The sequence below is a fragment of the Falco punctatus genome, assembly GCF_963210335.1.
Source record: "Falco punctatus genome assembly, chromosome: 7".
NCBI lineage: Eukaryota > Metazoa > Chordata > Aves > Falconiformes > Falconidae > Falco > Falco punctatus.
The window spans coordinates 29,405,408-29,426,708 of NC_137587.1; the positions used below are offsets into that span (position 1 = coordinate 29,405,408).

The 21,301-nt window shown below is 36.8% G+C and overlaps 1 protein-coding gene across 1 annotated transcript in view; it reads left to right on the top strand.

The window, feature by feature from the left end:
• The window catches only part of TTC8 (tetratricopeptide repeat domain 8), a 53,635-nt gene that overhangs the window by 30,057 nt on the left and 2,277 nt on the right, over positions 1–21,301 (top strand). Inside the window, exons 7-14 of the mRNA XM_080395112.1 lie at positions 1,348–1,392; positions 7,862–7,947; positions 10,478–10,565; positions 14,119–14,229; positions 16,261–16,400; positions 17,707–17,881; positions 19,207–19,329; positions 21,142–21,225. Of these exons, the coding sequence (XP_080251238.1) occupies positions 1,348–1,392; positions 7,862–7,947; positions 10,478–10,565; positions 14,119–14,229; positions 16,261–16,400; positions 17,707–17,881; positions 19,207–19,329; positions 21,142–21,225 (852 nt within the window). The remainder of the gene's footprint in view (positions 1–1,347; positions 1,393–7,861; positions 7,948–10,477; positions 10,566–14,118; positions 14,230–16,260; positions 16,401–17,706; positions 17,882–19,206; positions 19,330–21,141; positions 21,226–21,301) is intronic.

The following is a 21,301-nucleotide window of genomic DNA, read 5'->3' on the forward strand; positions in this document are numbered from 1 at the left end:
TTATCACTTTAGATTTACTCACTTTTACTGAATGCTTCCCTGAACTACAGGAGGAAATGTTCTGCTACTTCTTTATTTTTGATTCTTTTGTTATCCACTTATTCTCCTCTCCCTATAAATGTGTTTTTATGTGTAATTATTCATTAATCATCTGTTCATAGTCTTTTCTGACCAAAAGTAGAAGAAAAGTAGGTTCTGGTTTACTTTCCTCACCAGACGTGTCAATTCATTAGTAATTCTCTAGTTTCCATAAGGTAAATAATTGAAGAATTTTGTCTAAGAAAAGCTGGCAGAAGAGTCATGGAAGCCCTTAGAAGACTTTTGTCTCATTCTTTATCTCTTTCCTCATGGGGTAATAATTTCTTTTAGGGTTTTTTTTCATAATGAATAATAAGAATTTAGAAAAACATTTTGTTCTTTTGAAGCAATTAAGACCTGAGATTTGGATGCAGAAAAAGATCAAGATTCAGCTCAATGGAACTTTGTGTTACTAGCACCCATCCTACATTTCTGGGAATAGAGGCTTCCAGTCTCTATTTTTCAACATAATTTCCTTCACTTAAAATGCCATCCCCATTACCTGTTACATACTTTTCTATATTCTGGTGCAGAACAGCTACAAGGTAGTATGACTGGCTTAGCTTTCTACAGAAGTAAACAAGATGCAGTTACAGTGTCGGGCAATTGTTGGGGGGCTTATGAGCAGTTACCACAGCACAGCTGATGCATGCATTTTCTTTAAGCTTTGATATTATGGTGGTGTGTTTGAGTTTCAGAAGCACAATATTATTAACATTTATCATTTACAAGTAACAATAGGTTGTTCCTTTACAGATCCCAAGATTCTGAAGGGTTTAGATTATTTTTTTCCCTAAGGCAAGATTCGCTTAGCTTACATTCTTAATAAACCTATGTTTAAGTAGATTTTGCACTGCATAAGCACCTAACTATACATAGCAAAATGTCTTTGTTAGACCACTTGGTGGTTTTACGGTTAAAAAGTCATGAAAATGGTACTAGGTTTTCAAATCTATATTCACTTTCAAATTATAGCTGCCTTTTTTTTTTGTAAAGTGACTTTAAGGACCAAAGATAAGAGACAATTCCACTAATCTCTTGCAACAAGTTAAGAATTAAAATGCATTTCTGTAATGACAATGTAGCACATCTATAGTTTTTGTCTTTTCAAGTCTTAATTAAATGTAAATGTCAGCAACTGTGAAGTGTGAATGTGATTGCTTTCACAAAGAATTAATTTCTGCCTAACATAATCAAGATTCTGCATTCCTAAAATAATATCAATTTTTGTCTTCAAATATGACATTGTTTTAAATGTTCTTCTGACAGGCATTGTTCGAATATATTTTTCACCATGAAAATGACGTAAAAAATGTGAGTAATTCATATGTTCCGTTTTCAGTCTTTATTAAGTATCATTCTGGTATTTCTGCCAGTATTCTGTTAAACTAAGGATCCAGGTAGTGCATCACATCTGAGTAAGAAGTGAAATGTTAAAAGTTGTTTAGGAGAGAGAAATCTTTTCTTACAGAGGTGATAATCAGGGATGATAATTTGCAAATACCAAGGTACAGATTGCTCTCTTTTTTGAGAAGCAAAACATTCTAATGCTTAAAACCAGGTCCCTCATCTATCAACATGGTAAGATCCCTGTGTCTAATGATTCCATGTTGATGGAGTTTACTGGAACCTGAGCAGTAGCTGAAACTACACGTCAGGTAGCTGAACTGCCTTAGAAAGTTCTGAGTTCCTGAGGCTTGAGAATAAGCAATAAGTTACGGGTGACTGTCCGTTAACAGAAGAAGGTGAATATATCTGACAAAATAGGTAATGATTGAGCTTTACATCGTTTGACATTTTAAACTACTGAGATGATTGTTTATGCATTTGAGTGGATAGAAAGAAAAGGTATGTGGTGAAACTGCGGAAAAATAAAACATGAATAGGACTTTGGACACTCTTTCTAGAAATTTTATTCCATAGTGCTGAGGTGTTTTGTGGTATTGAGAAAGATTGTATTTTCCATGCAATTGCTGTAACATTTATTCTCCAAAAGTTTTCCTAATTATACAATTTCCCTCTTACCCTACCCAAAGTTGTTCTTCTGTGCTTCTTCATATGTTACTGCACTGAACGGGTAGGATCAAGTTTGGGTACATACTGTTTAAACTTTCAGAAATAGATAGAGGTTGCGGAACTTCTTTGGCAGTTGACCCAGGGAAATAATTAATTTATTCAATGAATAAAATGTCAAAATGTTTCATTACTATGTTAAGTATATGCACTCAGTTTAAATGGAATCAAAACTTCTGCTTAAAGGTTGTTTGAAAGAACTGTTTGTGTCAATAATGCATAGCTGACTAAATGGTTATTGAATTTTCTGCAGTACTGCTGACTGGTGTGTGATTAGATCTGAACTTAAAATTTCCAGTTAGTCGGTAACACACACAACAAATTTTGTATTTGTTGACGTAGATCAGAAACATTTCCAAATGTACTGCTATGTGAAGCTTTTTAATCTAGTATCAAATGATTATAGTTATATGCTGTCAATTTATTGCATGAAACAGTAAGTGCAAATGTCATAAATGTCAGAGAAAAATAGCAATTAACATTTAAATAGTCTGATACTGAATATGAAGAAAGTGCCTGGGTTTTATGCCACTAATAATTAAAATTTATGTTGTTTGTTACTGAGAACTCAGTTCACTAAGAATAAAAGGGTCACTTCATAAGATGCCACACGTGCCTGTGGCTTACACTTTAAGGGCATGCAGGATCTCTAGGCTAGACAGATGATTTCATATAACACAAGGATTTTTCCAAGCACTCCAGAAAAAAGATTGGAAGATGTTTTTACACTGTACTGCATGTGTTTTGAAATCCTTGCAGAGAAAGCCAAATCACTGCCTTGCAGGAAAAGTTTTGCCTATAATTTTTTGTACACCCTATCCATTTAAATAAATATCCTTAAGCAAAGAAGCATCAGCTTAGTCACCACTGTTTATTATGTAATGAGAAGGAGATCAACATGTTTGGTTAACGACAGCATCTTGTAGGGAAAAAAAATTGTGTCACACTTCACAGTACAAAGTGTGGTTATAATGTAACACGTATCTCTGAAGCGTTGTTGGGGTTTCTTTTAAACTGTTCAGTTTGCTTTCTCTCATTTGTTTTCATTCCTCTTTTCTTCTGTGCTTTCTACACTGTTTTCAATGTAATTTTATTCTCCAGACTGTCCTCCCTTCTTTTTGAACCTCATCTGCATTCATTTTTCTTAAACAACAAAAAAAAAGAAGTACTTCAACTTCTGCTTAAACTTGGCTGCATCACTGTTTATACACCTGTCCTACCAATGGCATTTCACCAACTCAATTTTCTTGCTTCTCCCTGAAAATAATTTGGTCACTTAGGATTCAGCAAAGAAACAGTACCTATGTTAACTGTTAAAGAGTTGATCTGGATCTTGCTTGATCATCTATTAGAACATTCACTGACATCTCTTGCATCTTTGTATCACCTGCTACTGTGTGATGTTGCACATTCTTAAAAAAAAAACAACCAACCTTTTGCTGCATGAGATGAGGTGAAAGAGCTTGAAAGGCTTGGAAGCCTGAGAAACTGGCTTCAGTTTGTGACTGTATAGACTGAAAAGACTCTGCTTTGCAGACTTTCTGCAAGGGTAAAATTGGAAGATCAGTTTCTGCCGTTTTGCATATAAAACACAGAAGTAGTAGTGACAATATCCTTCCTTTGTCACTGTGCTGATCTGGAACAGTCTGTATTGTTCTCGGCTGCATTATTTAAGAAGCAAAGGCACTTTTCTTTATCTTCTGTTTAATATTCAGCCCGTATATGGAAAGAAAAAAGAAAAAGCCTCAGCAATTTCAGTTGAGAAATGTCATTAATCAGTGTGCATTTAACTGGACAAATAATGCTAGGAACTTGGTTCAAATTAAAAGTAAATACATCCGTAATCTATCAATTATCAGAAACATGGGGATGCAAGAAGAGAGAAGCACTGAGCATTTTCAGCACCTGAAAATGTATTCAAAAGTCTTTCATCTTATTTAATGAAAAATTAAATACTTCTCTGAAGAATTTACTATAACCTCTTCCATTATTGTTCTTGACTTGTTTCTTTTGGAACACATATATTTAATAACTGACTTTCTGTACTCCTTGAATTATTTCTGAAAGCCATTTTATGAGCTAAATGCTGTAAGAGCAGGGCAGTTAAAAAGACTTGTCCAGAAATAGTTCAGCTGCTCCTTTTTTCAGCCGTAGACTGTGACATCATATTCTGTTGTTATTCCCAGGTGGGTAATGATGGCAAGACACTTTGTCCTGAGAATAGCAATGAGTGTACAATATATACTTAGGGCCAGAAGTCATGGGCTCTGATATTTCCTTAGTTCTTCCCAATACTCTGAAGATTATACTTTCTGATAGAAATCTATTTATAATGGAACTTTGTTAGATTTACAAAGTATAGGAATCTGGAAGACATGACAAGAAATTGTGTTAAATTGACTATGGCTAATGTCATTTACTCGGTTATCTTACAGACTAACCTGTATTGATTTGTCTACAAATAGACTTTAGTCAATAACTGTTGCTGGGAGAATTACTGGCATTCAACAGCACGTGAAAGAAGTATCAGATGCTTGCTGTCATTTCCATCTATCTAATTTCTTGGTGCATACAATACTGTGTATGAAATCACTAAGTTTCAAACAAATGTACGTTTACCAATGTAATTTTGCAATACAATAGTAAATTACCACAACCCTACAATATGTTTTATACCAAGTTATAGCTGGTAGACAATTTGGAATTCTTAGTTATAATATAGTTTATCTGAGGAAAGTAATGGTAAAATCATGCTACATACATTTACGATTCAAGAATCTACGTTCTTTTTCCTTTAAAAACAGCCCTGATTCATTAAGAACTTTTTGTTAACAGAAAACACACTAAGTATGGGGGGGTTTTATTATTTTTATTTGCACAAATATAAGAGAGTAAAATCAGAGTAAAATAAATTTGTTCTGAAAGGCTTCCTAGGGCTAAGACTGTTATCGAAATGGGCTCCTGCATACATGAGTGACTGACTATACTAAGTACTCTATAGAGTAACAATTTCAGCTGACCAACATGTCCAGATGATCAGTTATATCCTAAAGTTTATTAAAGCTTCTGGGACAATCAGCGTGGAGTTCGGGTTTTTTTGATATGTACACTAGAACTAAAAAAATCCTTTAAAAGACATACCAGCATCTGCCAATCAACAATCCATGCTGTTTTTCCCTTCTAGTTATTAGTACAACTGTACCAACATTCAGCAATGCACAGGAGTGCAGGACAAGCATAATGCTTAGTACTGCTATTATAGATTGGTTTTAAATTAACATGCTGTGCAGATTGAACATTGATTTGTACCTAAACTGTGCAATTAAAAAAAAAAAAGTTTGCAACAAACAAATTGAAATATGTTAGCAGTTGGTATTGCCATGGCAAGGTGAAGGCTTTGACTCAAAAGTCTAATTTAATCAATTTACTAACATTGCAAAGGCCATGTTGTCGAAAGATTGTGTTGTAATACAACAGAAAGTCTATAACTACTACCATGCAAAAAGCTGACACCGATAAGAACAAAGCCTTTTCAGGCAAGCACTTTTTAGAAATATTGGTACATCTGTAGGTTTTTTGGATTAAAGTCTTTGCGATCACTAGTAAAGTGTCAGAAACAGGATTTTCCTATTCCTTTCCTAATTCCTTAATGGGAAAGTATAAAAACAGGACTGAATTTCAAAAACTAACTTTAAAATGAAGTCATACTTTGCTTCTTGATGTCAGTAATAAAATCCCAGTAAGAATTCAGGATCTGCACTGACAGATAAACTGCTGATGTTAGTGTCTACTAAGCCTGAAGCAGTCTTAGTTCCCACCTTCCAAGAGCAGCCAGAATTGTTAGCCTTGCATAAAATACTTATCAGAAATAATTAGGATACCAGAAAGAAAGCTGAATGTGTAGCTGCAGAAGGGATCGTTTTCTGAAGTTCAGTCCTTCTCCCTGAATACTTGTCATCAGAGCACTCTAAGGAAAACTCTTTGAAGCACATTATTTGCAGGATGATCCTCACTCATTTTAAGTGACTGCTCATGCTGCATTAGAAGCAGGTGTGGTATTTGATAGACACGCACATTGTTTATACATTTGTAAATGCAACAAAAGTAACCAATGTTTTAACATCAACTACTTTCCCAAATTTTCCCAGTACTGGGAAAAAATTGCTTATATACCATCAGATGAAGGAAAGTATTTGATTGGGAGGGAAACCAGTAACTTCTGTCTTGAAGCAAGCTTCTTCCCCATTATAGATGTTGTGCAATTTGCAAAGCCATTAAGAAACAAAAGGCAACCAAGATAAGAGCTGCCATCTGAGGTCAAGGGTTCCACCTAACTGGAAGAAATAGTGACTTCAGAGTTGTAAGATTTCCTCAGTTTTCTCTCTCCTGTCACAGAGGCAGGGAATGACAGCTATCTCCTCCTCTTTGAGGACAGCATCAATACAACTTCTCAGTCTGAATTGCTACAGAAAACAAATTATTCTTTCTCACAGAGCCAGAAGACAGCAACTTGTCTATGTTGTCATAGCTCTGCTCTCTTTGCTGTGCTATGTCAAATCTATACCTGTTGATTACTTACAGCCTCGTTTTGCTAGCAGGAAGAATAGGTATGAAACGCAGAGGTAGATGTCACTAAACTAGGCTTTTTCTAGTGTTTCAAGTGTTCAGATCTTTTATTTTTCTTGGAAATTATTGGTTCCTCTGCTACTGAGTGGCCAGTGCACAGAACTTTTACATGTTGTTCATAGTAGGTAGCTAGTTTCTGATTTCTGTGGTCTGCAAAATGTTTATGAAAACAAAAAAAAAAAGGTCAGTTCTTTGCTATAAAAATACTGCATTAAAGCTTTTTAGACTTTTTCTGAAGATACCACGAAAATATAAATAACATAGCATGTTTTGATACATTCTGGGACAAAATGGAATTTTGAAACAAGGGACACTAACAATTGCTTCTTTGGTAGGTTTTGGTACAGAACACATATCTATTCGTTTTAACAGGAATATTGAAATTATAGCTAAAACATGAAAAGCCATAGATTCTGTCTGTAGTGGCTGATGGTAGCACATTGATTAGCATACCTAATTTTCCAGTATACCAGATAAAAGAGATTTTAGACCTCCACCCTCTTCAAAAGCTGTCTGTTTCTTAGAATATTTATCTATTTTTCTGATCTGTCACAAAGCAATTATTTATGTCATAGGACTTTAAAAAGAATAATTATTTCTTACTGTACATATCTGAGAGTTCCCAGAAGTGGAGGCAGCCTGATATTAGCAATGAGATGACAGTTTCTACAGTATTTCAAACTGGCTGAACTGATTTTTTTTTTATTTTAGTATATTTTTACTTGTTTTTAACAACTTTTAGTGAACAATGATGGGAAGCTTAGAAAAAGCATGTTGGCAGACACAAATATTCTATAAGCAGCATGTCAGGAGTCTGATAAAATTAATTTTATATTTTCTTTTTGAATTACTAGAAGCTGCTTGGGTTACGTGTTCTTACAGGGACAAATTATCCTTTCAGCTACTTTATGCACTAAAGCTATAAAATAGTAAACATAAAGCAGTGCCCCCACCTCAAGTTTACCCGGACTTTTTGTTCAGTATTTGCTCTTTACAAAAATCTTTATATTGGTCACTTTGTGTTGTTCTTCTCTGTGTAAACATTGAAGGTATTAATGTTAAGATGATGGGTTTGTTTTGGAAGGCTCTAGATTTGGCAGCCCTTGCCACTGAGCATGCACAATTCAAGGACTGGTGGTGGAAAGTCCAAATTGGGAAGTGCTACTATAGGTAAGCCATTTTTCATTTTTTCCATGATCAGTTGGTGTGAGTGCAGGGCCTGAACTGCTGGGTGTATTACACAATGCTGAACGCTGAGAAACAGTTCAGTAAGTATTTAGTTGGAGAGCGCTGTGCTTACAGTTAAATATCCTTTAATATACAGGAGATAATGTTCAACTGCTTGAGGTAAAGGCATCAGCTCTGAGTACCTTTAAGTAACTGAATTAGTTGCATCTTCACCTCTGTTAATGTGTTTCAGAGTCATTGTTTGAAAAGTCAGTAAATAAATGCAAAGAACTATTGTTAAAACAGACCACACAAAATGACTATTACAATATTAGCTTGAGAAATTAACTGTCAATGAGGGCTTCAAATTGATGAAATTATAAAAAATGAAATATTCGTATTAGACACTTTATGCCAGAGTTACATTGCCCACTAAGTACCAGTTCCAAAGCCACAAGGCCTCAGGGCTGGCACCCCATACCTGAGCATCTGTTACTAACGGCTTAGGGGTACCCTGACACTGCGGCGATACGATACGCCTCTGAGGAAGGAGTGGCAGCAGCGGGGAGGAGAGCTTGTTGCAAGCCATTCGGAATGGCTGCTGAGGATCTAGCTATGGTTGTAACAGCCAGTTCTACCAAATCAGGTGGAACTCCTCCTTGATACAGCCCTGTTTCCCATAAACCAAACAAGTACTGAGGCAGCTCCCCGTTTCATTCTTTACAATGTGTTTGTCCCAGGAACATAAAACATATGGATACCATATTGACTGTTAAAAAACTGAAGCATCATCTGCAGTCTTTACAATGCTACAAGCAATTCTTGTAGGAACAGGTTGATAATACAAAGCAGTTAGCCTTTTAAAATTCTATGTTCTATCTTGGCATGAAACTATTGCTTCTTTTTAGGTGCTCTAACTAATGAAATTCCTCACTATCCTTAACCTTTATTTGATGTTCTTTAGAAGATTAGAGTGGTTTGGTTTTTTTGAGCTGTGGTGAGTTGACCCTGGCTGGATGCCAGGTGCCAAAAAACAAAGTCACTCTATTGCTCCCCTCCTTGGCTGGCCAGGGGAGAGAAAATATGATGAAATGTCTGTGGGTTGAGGTAAGGACAGGGAGAGATCACTCACCAGTTACCGTTGTGGGTAAAACAGACTTGACTCAGGGGAAAATTACTTGAATTTATTACCAATCAAATCAGAGCAGGGTAACAAGAAATAAAAACTAAATCTTAAAAACACCCTCCCCCCCCTGCCCTTCTTCCCAGGCTCAACTTCACCCCCGAGTTCTCCCCCCTCTCCCCCACAGCGGCACAGGGGGATGGGGAATGGGGCTGCCCTCAGTTCATCACACCTTGTCTCTGCTGCTCCCTCCTCCTCACGCTCTCCCTGCTCCAGCAGCAGGGGCCCTCCCATGGGAGACAGTTCTCCACAAACTTCTCCGGCGTGAGTCCTTCCCATGACCCGCTCGAGTGTGGGTCCCTCCCACGGGGCACAGCCCCTCAGGCACAGGCTGCCCCAGCCTGGGTCCCCCACGGGGTCACAAGCCCGGCCAGCAAACCTGCCCCAGCCTGGGCTCCTCTCCATGGCGCCGCAGGTCCTGCCAGGAGCCTGCTCCAGCACGGGCTTCCCAAGGGGTCACAGCCTCCTTTGGGCACCCACCTGCTCTGGTGTGGGGTCCTCCAGGGGCTGCAGGGGGAGATCTGCTCCACCATTACCCTCCATGGGCTGCTGAGGGCACAGCCTGTCTCACCGTGGTCTTCGCCATGGGCTGCAGGGGAATCTGCTCTGGTGCCTGGAGCGCCTCCGGCCCTCCTCCTGCATTGGCCCGGTGTCTGCAGTTATCTCCCTCACATATTCTCCCGCCTGTCTCTGGCTGCTGTTCTGCAGCAGGTTTCCACACCCATCTTAAACACGTTATCCCAGAGGTGCTACCACCATCGCTGATGGGCTCAGCCTTGGTCAGTGTTAATGAACAGTCATAAGCTGTGGTGCCATTTGCAATACAACATGTTTTCAAAGCACAGCTAAAGATTTTTAACATCAGTAACAGAAGTTTCACCATTTCCTGTACGAGGCTAGGAGAGAGTGTTTTATAGATGATTACGTGTTCCCTAACCTTTACAGTGGAGAGTATCTACCTGTTCTTTGCTGTGAGTGAGGAAATTCTGCTCCAAAACTATATGGGTAGAAGTTGAGGCATGACGTATTGCTCATTTTCTACTGTCCATTCTGTACAAAGAGCAGCAAGGAGTCCTATGAAAATGAGTGTGTCGTTATTCAGTTAGCACCAGAAGGCTACATGTACAAAAGGGGGCCAAATTTAATGAATTGTAACCTTAATATATTTAACAGCATGGTTTTTGTTAACATGAACACAAATACCTGACCTTAAAGTATGCCTTTGGGCGGTACATGTTTGGCTTATTGTGCACTGCTTAATTATTTAATTTATTTTTTTATTTAAAAAAATAATCAACACACAGAACCAACAAACAAATACCTTGTGTATCTCATCTGTTGTCTCTTTAGGTTAGGATTATATCGTGAAGCCGAAAAACAATTTAAGTCAGCTCTGAAGCAACAGGACATGGTTGATACAGTCTTGTATTTGGCAAAAGTAAGTCATAGATTTTTTTGTTTAAGAATGAAGTGAAATTCCAGACTATCCCTGGGAAGACCATACACCAGAATATCTGAGTATTGACCTTGATACACCATTAAGTTTAATAGTGTGTGATCTCCATATAGACCTGAGGCAGTACATGCTAACAGTTGAAATGGAAGTCTATAGTTCACAAAAAAATTTGGAGCTTCCAGATTTCACACAAAAAACCACCACCAAACACTCCTGCATTACTGTATTCTATTCTCTAAACTCCCATGAGGATTATATAGCTAAGAATTACTGGAGTTCCAGTATGAACAGTGTAGCTGTATATGGTTTCCTAGGACACCTCTGCAATAAATCAGTAAGTGAAGAGTATAGCTCAAAATCCCAAGTTTCACAAGCAAAATCAAAACAAGAATCAAAGCCTCAGAATTACCAGGTACCCATCAGATGCTAAACATTTTTCCAGACATTCAAGGAAAGGTGGCCTGTGAGAAACTTAAACTGCAGTTTTCTTCCTTCTGTCCCAGAAAGAGATGAAATCAGTTGCTCTTTTTCAGCTCCCTTTAAGCCAGCTGTCACAGGCCTATCAAAAGTCATCACTACTAGTGGATAATTCAGATATTCATATTGTGATACTTGCTTTACCTTTACATTTCTTAAGCAATTTACATTTTGTATTTAAATGATCATCATTGCTATCTGAAGACTTGTCTTCAATACAGGAGTTGGTTTACACAATTGAGCTTAGAAATTTTAGATTTGTGGCACTACCAGGAGTCATTCTGCAAAACATACGCACTACACAGAGTGATTAAATTGGCAGAGTAATTGGATTAACAGTGATTTGTTATGGGAGATAGGCATCCCACCACATCGTTACTAGCTCAGGTAGGAGATGTGTTTGAACTTCCACCTCCCAGTCCATAGGCCAGCTCGCTGAAGTATAAAGCATCACACAACATGATTTAGTGACTGTGGGTGGACAGTCAATAGAGTAGGGCACTGAGATACAGCTCAATCTGACAGTACTGAAAAGATAAGAGTTACTTGAGTTAAGCAGCTGTTAGAAAAAATAGGATTGCATCAAGTTCTGTGCAAACAGACCAATACTACAGTACCAATTAGTTTCCTGTTTATATTCATTATTGCAACAGCTATCTGTTTTTTTATTTTCCTGAAAGCTAACTCTCCCTTGAAAAGTAATTTATAAAAAGATAAAAGACCAAAGAAAACAAAATACCGAGGCTGCTGTAAAGTTATGAAGTCTTTCATGACCCAGAAGAGCTGGAAATGGGATACTTTTACAAGAGATCGGAGAGATACCAAAAAGAAAATAGAACCATTCTGTGTATGGCAGCTAAAACTTAATGACTATAGCTGTAGCACTCTTAAAGAGCAGGTCTCCCCAGAGCAGCTGTAAGTAGGTGGAAATTGTCCCACCTCTCTTTTAATTTCTTTTGCTACTCAGCTGTATAGCAGCTTTTCAGTCTGCAGAGATGTTGGACAGTGGGATATGCCACTGGGTGTGAGAATTACATAGAAGAGCACTGTGGCTGTGTTGACTTAGTGTAATATTTACACAGAGGACCTGTAGTGAGTGCATCTTTGGAGTGAATCTCCAGATGAAGCAGTAGAGCAGACCTGAGTCATAATGCTCAGAAAAGGTACTTCATAAGCAAACATAAAAAGATGAAAAAGGAGCAGATCTGGTGGAGTTTCCTGTCCTCCTTTTTTTACACATTTTGCCCCCAAAATATGAAGATAGGTGTGCTTCATAGCTAGATCAGGTCAAAAAACAAGCAAGTAAACAAACCAAAAAACCTGCTAATTAAAATTTTCTCTCAGTTCAAACAAAGAAAATAACGAAATTATGGCAGTGTGCACTGGCTTACTACACATATTTAGGATAAATTGTACAAGTCACTCACATAGGTGTCATGTAGGAGTAAAAGCAAGCAACCAAGGTTCTTCTTAGTTAAGAAGTTATAATCAGCTATCATGTATTCTCTTTTTATCTGTTTACTTTCCACTGAAACTCTTTACAGAGTAATTTAGTTGTGGAAAACTGCTAGAAAAATATAAGGAGCATGACAGTCACAATGGGACAATTATTTAAAGTTTTAAGTTTAATGCAGACATAATATTCATCAGAAACTGCTGGATGGTTTATACATGAAAAACTATAGCAAATGAGTTGAAGTCTATTTTAGAGACAGCAACATGCCCAGATAGAGTGCATTAGGAATACATTGTCCATTTAAAATGTATTCGTTGATGGTGGTGGTAGTACAGTCGTACTCTACCAAGTACCGCCACCACCCCAAAATCCACCCCCCTCGCTCTTTTATTGCTTTTCACAAGAAGGAATTAATTTTCTAACTTAATACAGGAAAAGCAAGTGACATTAGCGAAATGACTGGGGAAAAAATGCTTGTATTTTATTTCTTTTTGCCAGTGATCAGCTTTAATTAACAGTGGACAGTTCTTTCACAAGAATGTCACTTGAGTGGTCATAGGGAAGAATTCTTTGCAAATGTCTACAGCAGTATGTATCTGTAGGGATGCAAATAAAGAATTTAGGATTTAGATTGTTGGCTCTCAGAAGTCCATGAAGCTCAAGGGCAGAAGCAGTTAATGATATTTTTCTTACATTGCATCACAGAATGTTTGTGTCAGGATACCAGTCACAGATTCTTTTCCTTTTTTAGTCATATCAAGTATTAGTACTATTTAATGTAATATTCATGCAACAGGAGCACTCAAACCACTGTTCCACTCAGTAGGAGACAGATTAATCCCTCTAGCCATGTAGTTTCCCAGAGGAGGTGTGCGGGGTTTTTTCCTTTGCTGTAGCTGTATTTACCATGCCCCACAACAGGAGGGCTTTACAGTTGTACTCTCAGACAGCTGCAGAGGTGGTCTCTGTCAGTATGTTGATACCCTTTGTCTAGTTCTCACACTACATTATCCACATCACACATTGTCATAATGAACATGGGAGCCAAAATCACAGAGGCAAAACTGCCCTCTTTCTGTTACGGGATTTTATTGTTTGTGACAGGGGAGGTTGGCAGAGCAGTAAGGAAGTTTGAAAGTGTCACTGCTCTGTGCAGTGCAGTCTTATTTGACTAAGTAAAATATTTCGGTATTTCAGTACTATCAACCTGAAGATCCAAGATTACACGTAAGTTTTAAAAAATACATTAAACAGGAAAATATTCAGAGTGATACCTTCACCTCAGTGTCAAAGTATGTTATTTTGATATGATAATAAATAACAAGATAGTTTTTTTGGTTTATTAGTGATGTCCAGATGAATTAATAATGTCTAGTTGATACGCATGCAAATTTAATTATCCTAAGTAGCCTATTTTATCTGTATTACAGAGATTTATTCAGTATTCACTCCATTATTTTCCCAGTATTAATTCACCATCTCAACTAATGGTTTACTGCATAAAGGGAGGTGTCATCCCTTTTATTTATATCCCTTGTTAAACAGCAGTACAAGTATAAAAGTCAGACATTTAACATTTATATACACTTTTTATTTGCTTAGGTGTATTTGCGCTTGGATCAGCCTGTAACAGCTTTGAACCTTTTCAAGCAAGGGTTAGATCGATTTCCTGGAGAAGTGACTCTTATTTGTGGAATTGCCAGAATTTACGAGGTATGCACCCACTGTGCAATCCTTATTGTGGCCAAAGTTCACTGCCTGAGCAAGAAAAAAGAGCCAATAGTTAAATATAATGGTAAGGGTATCAAAAACTGACTGTGCTGATTTTCAGTACCGCTAATGCAAAACAGGTAACATTGCACAAAGATACCAAAGTGGTGTCAGGGGAGCCTTGCAGGCTTATTTGTTTAAATGGTTAATCACACTGGTGAGGTCCTTTTTACCCTTGACACACAAAAGCAAGTCCGCATTAAGTCAAGTGGTCCAGATGTTGTCCATGTAGCTAGGTCTAGTTCATATATGTTTAATCGTACTAAAACTGCTCAAGTCACCAACAGCCTGCTAGCAGGATTAAACAGCACAATAGTCTACTCATCAGTGTTGCCTTTATTAGCACTATGTGTTACTGTTAGTTCCTTAAGCCAGTGAGAACAGTTGGAATGTGAATGTTTCTTAGTTTAGGAAGTAAATGTTATTTTAAGTAGGATTAATTTTAAACTAGCTTCATTTTAGCTTGGTAACAATCTATTTTGTATTTTAAAAGTGTGTATTTTCATGAAAGATAGTGAACTTAATATTGTCTTTCAGTGAAAGTTGGTAACGATGCTCTTCCAGAACAAATGTTTTAAACAAAGTCATGAATTTATTTTTTTTTTTGCGTCTGAATTCATACTTGGCATTCTTTCCTGATATCATCATTCTTATCTAACCCCTAAGCATTAATTCATTTTCATATTAGATCCTTTTTGTCCTTCAGCAAGGAAGAAAACAGCTGCTAATTTTTGGAGGCTTTTCTTTATGAATTGTTAAACAGTTTTTAATATGGACATTATTCTTCAGAACCATACATAGCATTGCATAGCTCTTCAAGGAATTATTAAAAAGCAGCATATAGTTGACAGGATCTAGTTTTGCACTGATACCCGAGTACAGGATTAGAGCTCCGTTAGCAAAGATTTGTACTGCAGCACAAGGCTGTTCTCATCACGTAGACTCACAAGTGGAATATATGCATCAGGCATCTTAATTAGAGCTTTTCTTCTATGTCACTACCTTTTGACAGTGGGAAGAGATGTAGACCTTTTTTGGTTTTAAAAACCCCATTATTTTTAAAGGGGCTGTTTTAGTACTATTTCCTTTAATCACAGGAAATACCTTTTTCATTGCTAAATATGATGCTGAGGTTAAATAAAAACTTACTCTTTAGTCATGTTGAGAGTACAGTGTATCTGCAGCACACAGGTAGAAATTATTCCTCTCTAAACATGGGAGTGTGTTTTGATCTTTTAATTTATTTTCTTCTGATAGGGGGTAGAGTCATCTGGTGGCTTGCACTGCTCAGAAGCAGTGTAATTGTTTACAACAATGAGTTCACCCTAATTAATCTTCCAAGTAGCATACATCCAAGCATATATTTTATACAATATAGTTTTCTTCACTGGCATATCCTAGCTAGTACAAGTTTTGATATTAAATCCATGATTCCTGTTTTCAAAGGCTTGTGATAATTCTTCGTGTGCAATTATATTCTCATTTGTGTTCAGAGCAATTAATGAGTTGACTTACACAGCACTGAAAATAATTGAGACATTAACTGGGTAAATAAGTCTACTGTATGTTACCATACTGGGAAACAGACTGCACAGTACTGTGTATTAGAAGTCGTTATGCAAAAAGTAACAAATGCCTATTGCACATGCTAAGCTTCTGAACAATCTTTCTTTCTAAAAAATAAATAAAAAAATCTCTTTTTTGTAGCTGTGGCATAGAAGTAATGACAGGTACAGCTTGCACTGATAGATTAATATGCATTCTTCTTGTGGATGCACATGTTACTTGTGAAGATGCCAATCGGTGATGTTGCATTGTATGATCAGAGAACTGCAGGAGCATACGTAATTAATCTTGGTTAAGTATTGTACAGGTCATAGATAAAGCACTCTGTAGAGTGACATTTTAATAAGTTTTATGTTAAAAATCGGTGATAAAAAGTAGAATTAATCTGATTTTTTTCCAAATGTATAGGAAATGAACAATATCTCTTCGGCTGCCGAGTACTATAAAGACGTCTTAAAACAAGACAATACTCACGTGGAAGCCATTGCATGCATTGGTAGTAACCATTTTTATTCAGACCAGCCTGAGATAGCTCTGCGATTTTATAGGTATCTACCCTTATGGGAAGGGAGGAGGAACTGAACGTGTGGGAGGGTAATGTAAAGGCTTGGGGTTTGTAATGCTGATAGCAAGAAAAGAACAGTAGGAGATGGGCATAGGAGGGTGATTGATCATTTGCACAATATCACCGTAAAAGCAGGTTACCAACTTAGGTATCTTCTTGGCCAGCGATAATTGCATCTTTCTGTCAAAAATTTGTCATCATTGCATATGGAGTATGTAGTAGTATCAACAAAGATTATAAAACCAATTTAAGTCATTAATAAACAAGATTAAATTGATTACAGTTGATTACTAAACAGTTTAATTGATTAACAAACAAGAAATAATCTTTCACATCATGAGGCAGTTTGAGAACACTGGACCTTACTCTCAGCTTCAGTTGCATTCAGAAGCCACATGGACTTGCTATTTAGTCCTTTGAAAAAGAGTAGTCTTTTCAAAAGGAAAAACTCCACCTGAAGTCACAAGCAGTTGTGACCACAAAATTCCTTATTTGAACATGGGCTGGGGTTCCCCATGTTTTATTGAAAGCAATAAAAAGATAGTGTCAAATGATGCTGCTTCCTTTGTATTTCGATACAGTCAGAGTGCAAAGGAGCCTGACTCATGTTCTTAAGTCTAGTAGCATATGAAGTCAGTATAAACACTACCACCTAATTTCTGTTGGACCAGAGCTCTTTTATGCTTTACGTTCAGAAACTCACAGTCACACCCCTGACAGCAGCCCTCTTTTTCCCTGGCCCTCTTAGCATATCTGGCTTTCCTATAAATATTATTAAACAAAATTTTTATGAAACATCTCCATTCTAAAGACACATTAAACATAAATTTGAATCAAAATCTGAGTTATGCTTCAAATGGAAGATTAGTGTAGATTCACATGCTAGATTTACTGATTAAGAGCAGTGCTGAAGTGCAGGAATCAAGCGAAATACTGAAGTCTGAAGAGTTACAACTGAAACAAATTGCAGCTTGATTGGGGTTGAGAGACTGGAAAGAGGAAATTGAAAAAGTCTGCATACAGCTCTGTCTTAAAGTCAGATCATGTGGCACAGCCAAAAAGACAGAGGCTATCTAATTTACATGAAAACTGTTTTGCACAGTTTGATTCTTACTAATCAAAAAATGCCCTGGACTGCTCTTCATGAAACCTTTACCAAGTTTAAGACTATAACGCTTGGTTGTTGCACATTCTCAGAACAGGGAGAACAGAGGAGAGAACTTTGTCATTTATAACAGAACTCTTACTTGAAATGAATCTAAAAAAATAAATATTTTCTTTCAATCTAGACGGCTCCTGCAGATGGGTGTTTATAACTGCCAGCTTTTTAACAATCTGGGCCTCTGTTGCTTCTATGCCCAGCAATATGATATGACGCTATCTTCATTTGAACGTGCACTGTTTTTGGCTGAAAATGAGGAGGAGACAGCAGATGTGTGGTACAACTTGGGACACGTGGCTGTGGTATGAAAAATATTAACCACTTTTCTGAATAAGTACTGTTTTACAAAAACTGGAAAAAGAATAACTAGGAAGGAGTCATTGCCCTACTTTGAAATATGAAATCCGATTGTGTACAGGGTAAAGTGCAGTACACATTAAAGGTTTATTTGCAATTCAGTAGAGAGGAAGAGGCAAAAGAAAAAAGTTCTGTAAATCTTCACAGAATGTGGCTTATTCCTGCTAAAAGATTCTTCCTCCCCACTGTCTTTAACCTTCCCTTCTTTCTAAAAAAATTGCAACACATATCAGTCCTTGAAGGCCTTTGCTGCAAAACAAGCTAATCTGACAAAAAAATTGAATTTAAAATATTTTTCTCAGAGCTGTTATTTGTGTTACATGGAACATTAGATTGATTTTGTTGTCATAAAAATACATATTCAGCAGCATATAGCAGACACTAAACCACTATGTATGTCATAGTTGAAAAGGCATGTTCCTCTGTCTTAGAGGCAGCTATAGGAATACTGTGTAATTATGTGATAAAGTTTGCTAAATTTCTATACTACTTCGCATTCATTGCCTGTTTTTGCAGATGTTCTTCCAGAAGTTGTGTTAGATTTCTCTTTAGCTGCTTGCGCTGAGTGCGGTTACTGAATAAAAGTTTGTGACAGGTTTTCAATGAGAACTGTCTTCAAATGCTGATTATGATTTTTAAGTCAGAGAGAAACTCAACTGTTCATCTTGATTGTACTCCAACTAGGATAAGAACATTAATTTATACTGCCTAAAACATTTGAGCTAATGTGCCTGTATTTTTCAGCATTTGGCACTTCTAATGTTTAACATGATGCTGTATCAGTGTTGGTCATAACACTAGAGCATGAAAGAGTAGTCAGCTGCTCCGTACAAAGAAATTAACCTTCCTAAATTTTTATCTTCTAAAAACTAGGTTTATGTGTGATTTTTTAAAATCTCTGTAGAGACAGAGAGGCAAGATGACTTCCCCTTTGGAGAAATCTCTGTTTTCCTTACCCTACTATAGACGTTAGCAGATACTGTAGTCTTTAGATGACACCTTAGTCATCTAAAAGTTGAACTAGATGAAGTGAATATCACTTGGAGTGTGGAAGTTTGTGCTGGAGAGGAACAATTCTGTCTGGAGGAAGAATGAATAAGTAGAAAATGAGAGGGTCTGGGAAGAAAGCACATATGGTTCTGATCAATGTGTTTTTATTGTAATTTGTATTCCATGGTATTACATATGGGTGAAAAGATACTCCAGATGACAAAACAGATGCGTGCTGTTTCCAGTCTTTTCACGAATTAAAATACAATCTTACTTTTAGGGAATAGGAGACCTGAACCTGGCTTACCAGTGTTTCAAGCTAACATTAGTCAACAATAACGACTATGCAGAAGCTTACAACAACTTGGCCGTGCTAGAAATGCGAAAAGGTCACATTGAACAGGTTGGTGTTGAATCTCAGCCTCAGCAGAATGCTTCCTTTGGCTCTTTTGTACTTTAGAAACATGTCATTTCCCTGAGGTGGAGTCATCATATGAACATCTCGCAGCTATTGCGGGCAGAAAACATGGATAACTTTTATGCATGTTTCAGTGTAATCTCCATGTTGTCATGCCATCTCCTATTAAAGTGCTCATTCTTAGGCATACCCTAATGGTTCATCAAAGACAAACAGGGTTTGCAGTGGCTTTGCAGTTGTCGAGATGTTTTTTCTAAATTGATACCCAAAACAAAACACATCACTCTGTAATTGTCACTTAAATTACAACTTCAACTATATATTCAGTTTATAAATGTAGATAATATACTTTTGTTGGGTGGCAGAAGAGAGCAATCACATCAGCTCTTAAAAGATTGTTTTCAACAAGGAGATTGCTTTAGAGTTTTGTCCCAAAGCAGCAGGTTCTTGATAAATTGCATCAGTAAGCTTGGTGGTTCATCTTACCTAATGTGAGTAGACTAAGTTGTATCGCACTTAGGTGTATAATTGACATGCACAGTGGATTAAATGCATGCATTTTTTATACACACACGGGGAGAATTAATATGCATTTGTTGGACAGTTTGAACTACTGTGGGCTTGTTTTAATTCTTATCAGAGCAAGCCTATTTTGATAGATTCATATATACATCAGAGAGCTACAATGTGATGCAGAGACTTGTAAATACTTCTAAGAGCAAATTCTCTATGTTAACTTTGTTCAGATAACATAGCAACTACCACGGAAACACTGAAATGAACCCAGCACTGGATGTTTCTAGTGACAAATAAACTTTGGGTTTAGTTTCAGTTTCATAATCAGTAAATTCACAGATATTTAATTCCCAGGTGGAACTTAATGTCCAGTTGTGGAGGCTGCAATTGCTAATAATTAACACTACAGAGCCTTTCCATTATAATAAATTGTTTCCTGTCTATTTTAGGTTTTAGCTTAAAATTTTCTATTTTCTTCTTGTATCACATGTATAATTAAAAATTGGGATCATTACAACAATAAAATACTGCACAGAATAAAAAAAATGTTAAGATGTTTTGCTTATCTTGGATTTTATTTTATTTCACAATGTTGTTTCGTAAGTACTGGTGCATGTACTCAAAATTGTCAGATTCAGGGAGTTTTAATAAGTTCTTAACTCTGCTTTCCCAAACAGTTTACAGATACCTTTGTTTTTAAAAGATCATTTTTCCCCCCAAAGTTCCACATTTTTTAGTAAAAGCATTCACAATTTGACCTTAATTTTGTATTGGATTTACAGCATGAAAATCCACACTCTGAGACTTAATTTTTCATTAGTTTTTAATGCTACTATTTTGCTAGCAGAAATAAAGAGTTAATATTTGTAAAATTTTTGAGTGTGAAAACAGTCATTTTTTATGATAAAGTTGAGGTTTTCAGGGATGCTTAAATTGGTGCTGTCAAAGACAACAGATAAATACAGTGGAGTGGGACTGTAAATAGTTTTTTTCTATTAATATATTGTGTTCGTTGTTTCAGACTGAATTGCTTAATTAAGTTCCTACATGTCTTTTCTTACTTAGCCAAGAGTCTTACTCATTTCAATGCTATTAGACTGTATTATGCCTAAATGTACTGTTGGTGTAACTCTTGCATAGTTGGAGATGGCTTTCTTAGTAAAGGCCTAGTAAAGATGACACAGGATGATTTCTTTTAAGAATGATGAAAATTGCATTAGTTTCTTGTTCCCCTCCCTCCCTCCCAGATTTCACTGGTGATTTTTTTCTTTCTTTACATAGGCAAGAGCTTTGCTGCAGACTGCTTCATCTTTAGCACCTCATATGTATGAGCCCCATTTCAATTTTGCAATACTCTCAGAGAAGGTAATGCACTATCCTGTTCTTGTAATCTAAAAATTGAGCCTTGGTGGGGCAGTTGGGTTTTTATTGTTATTACTGA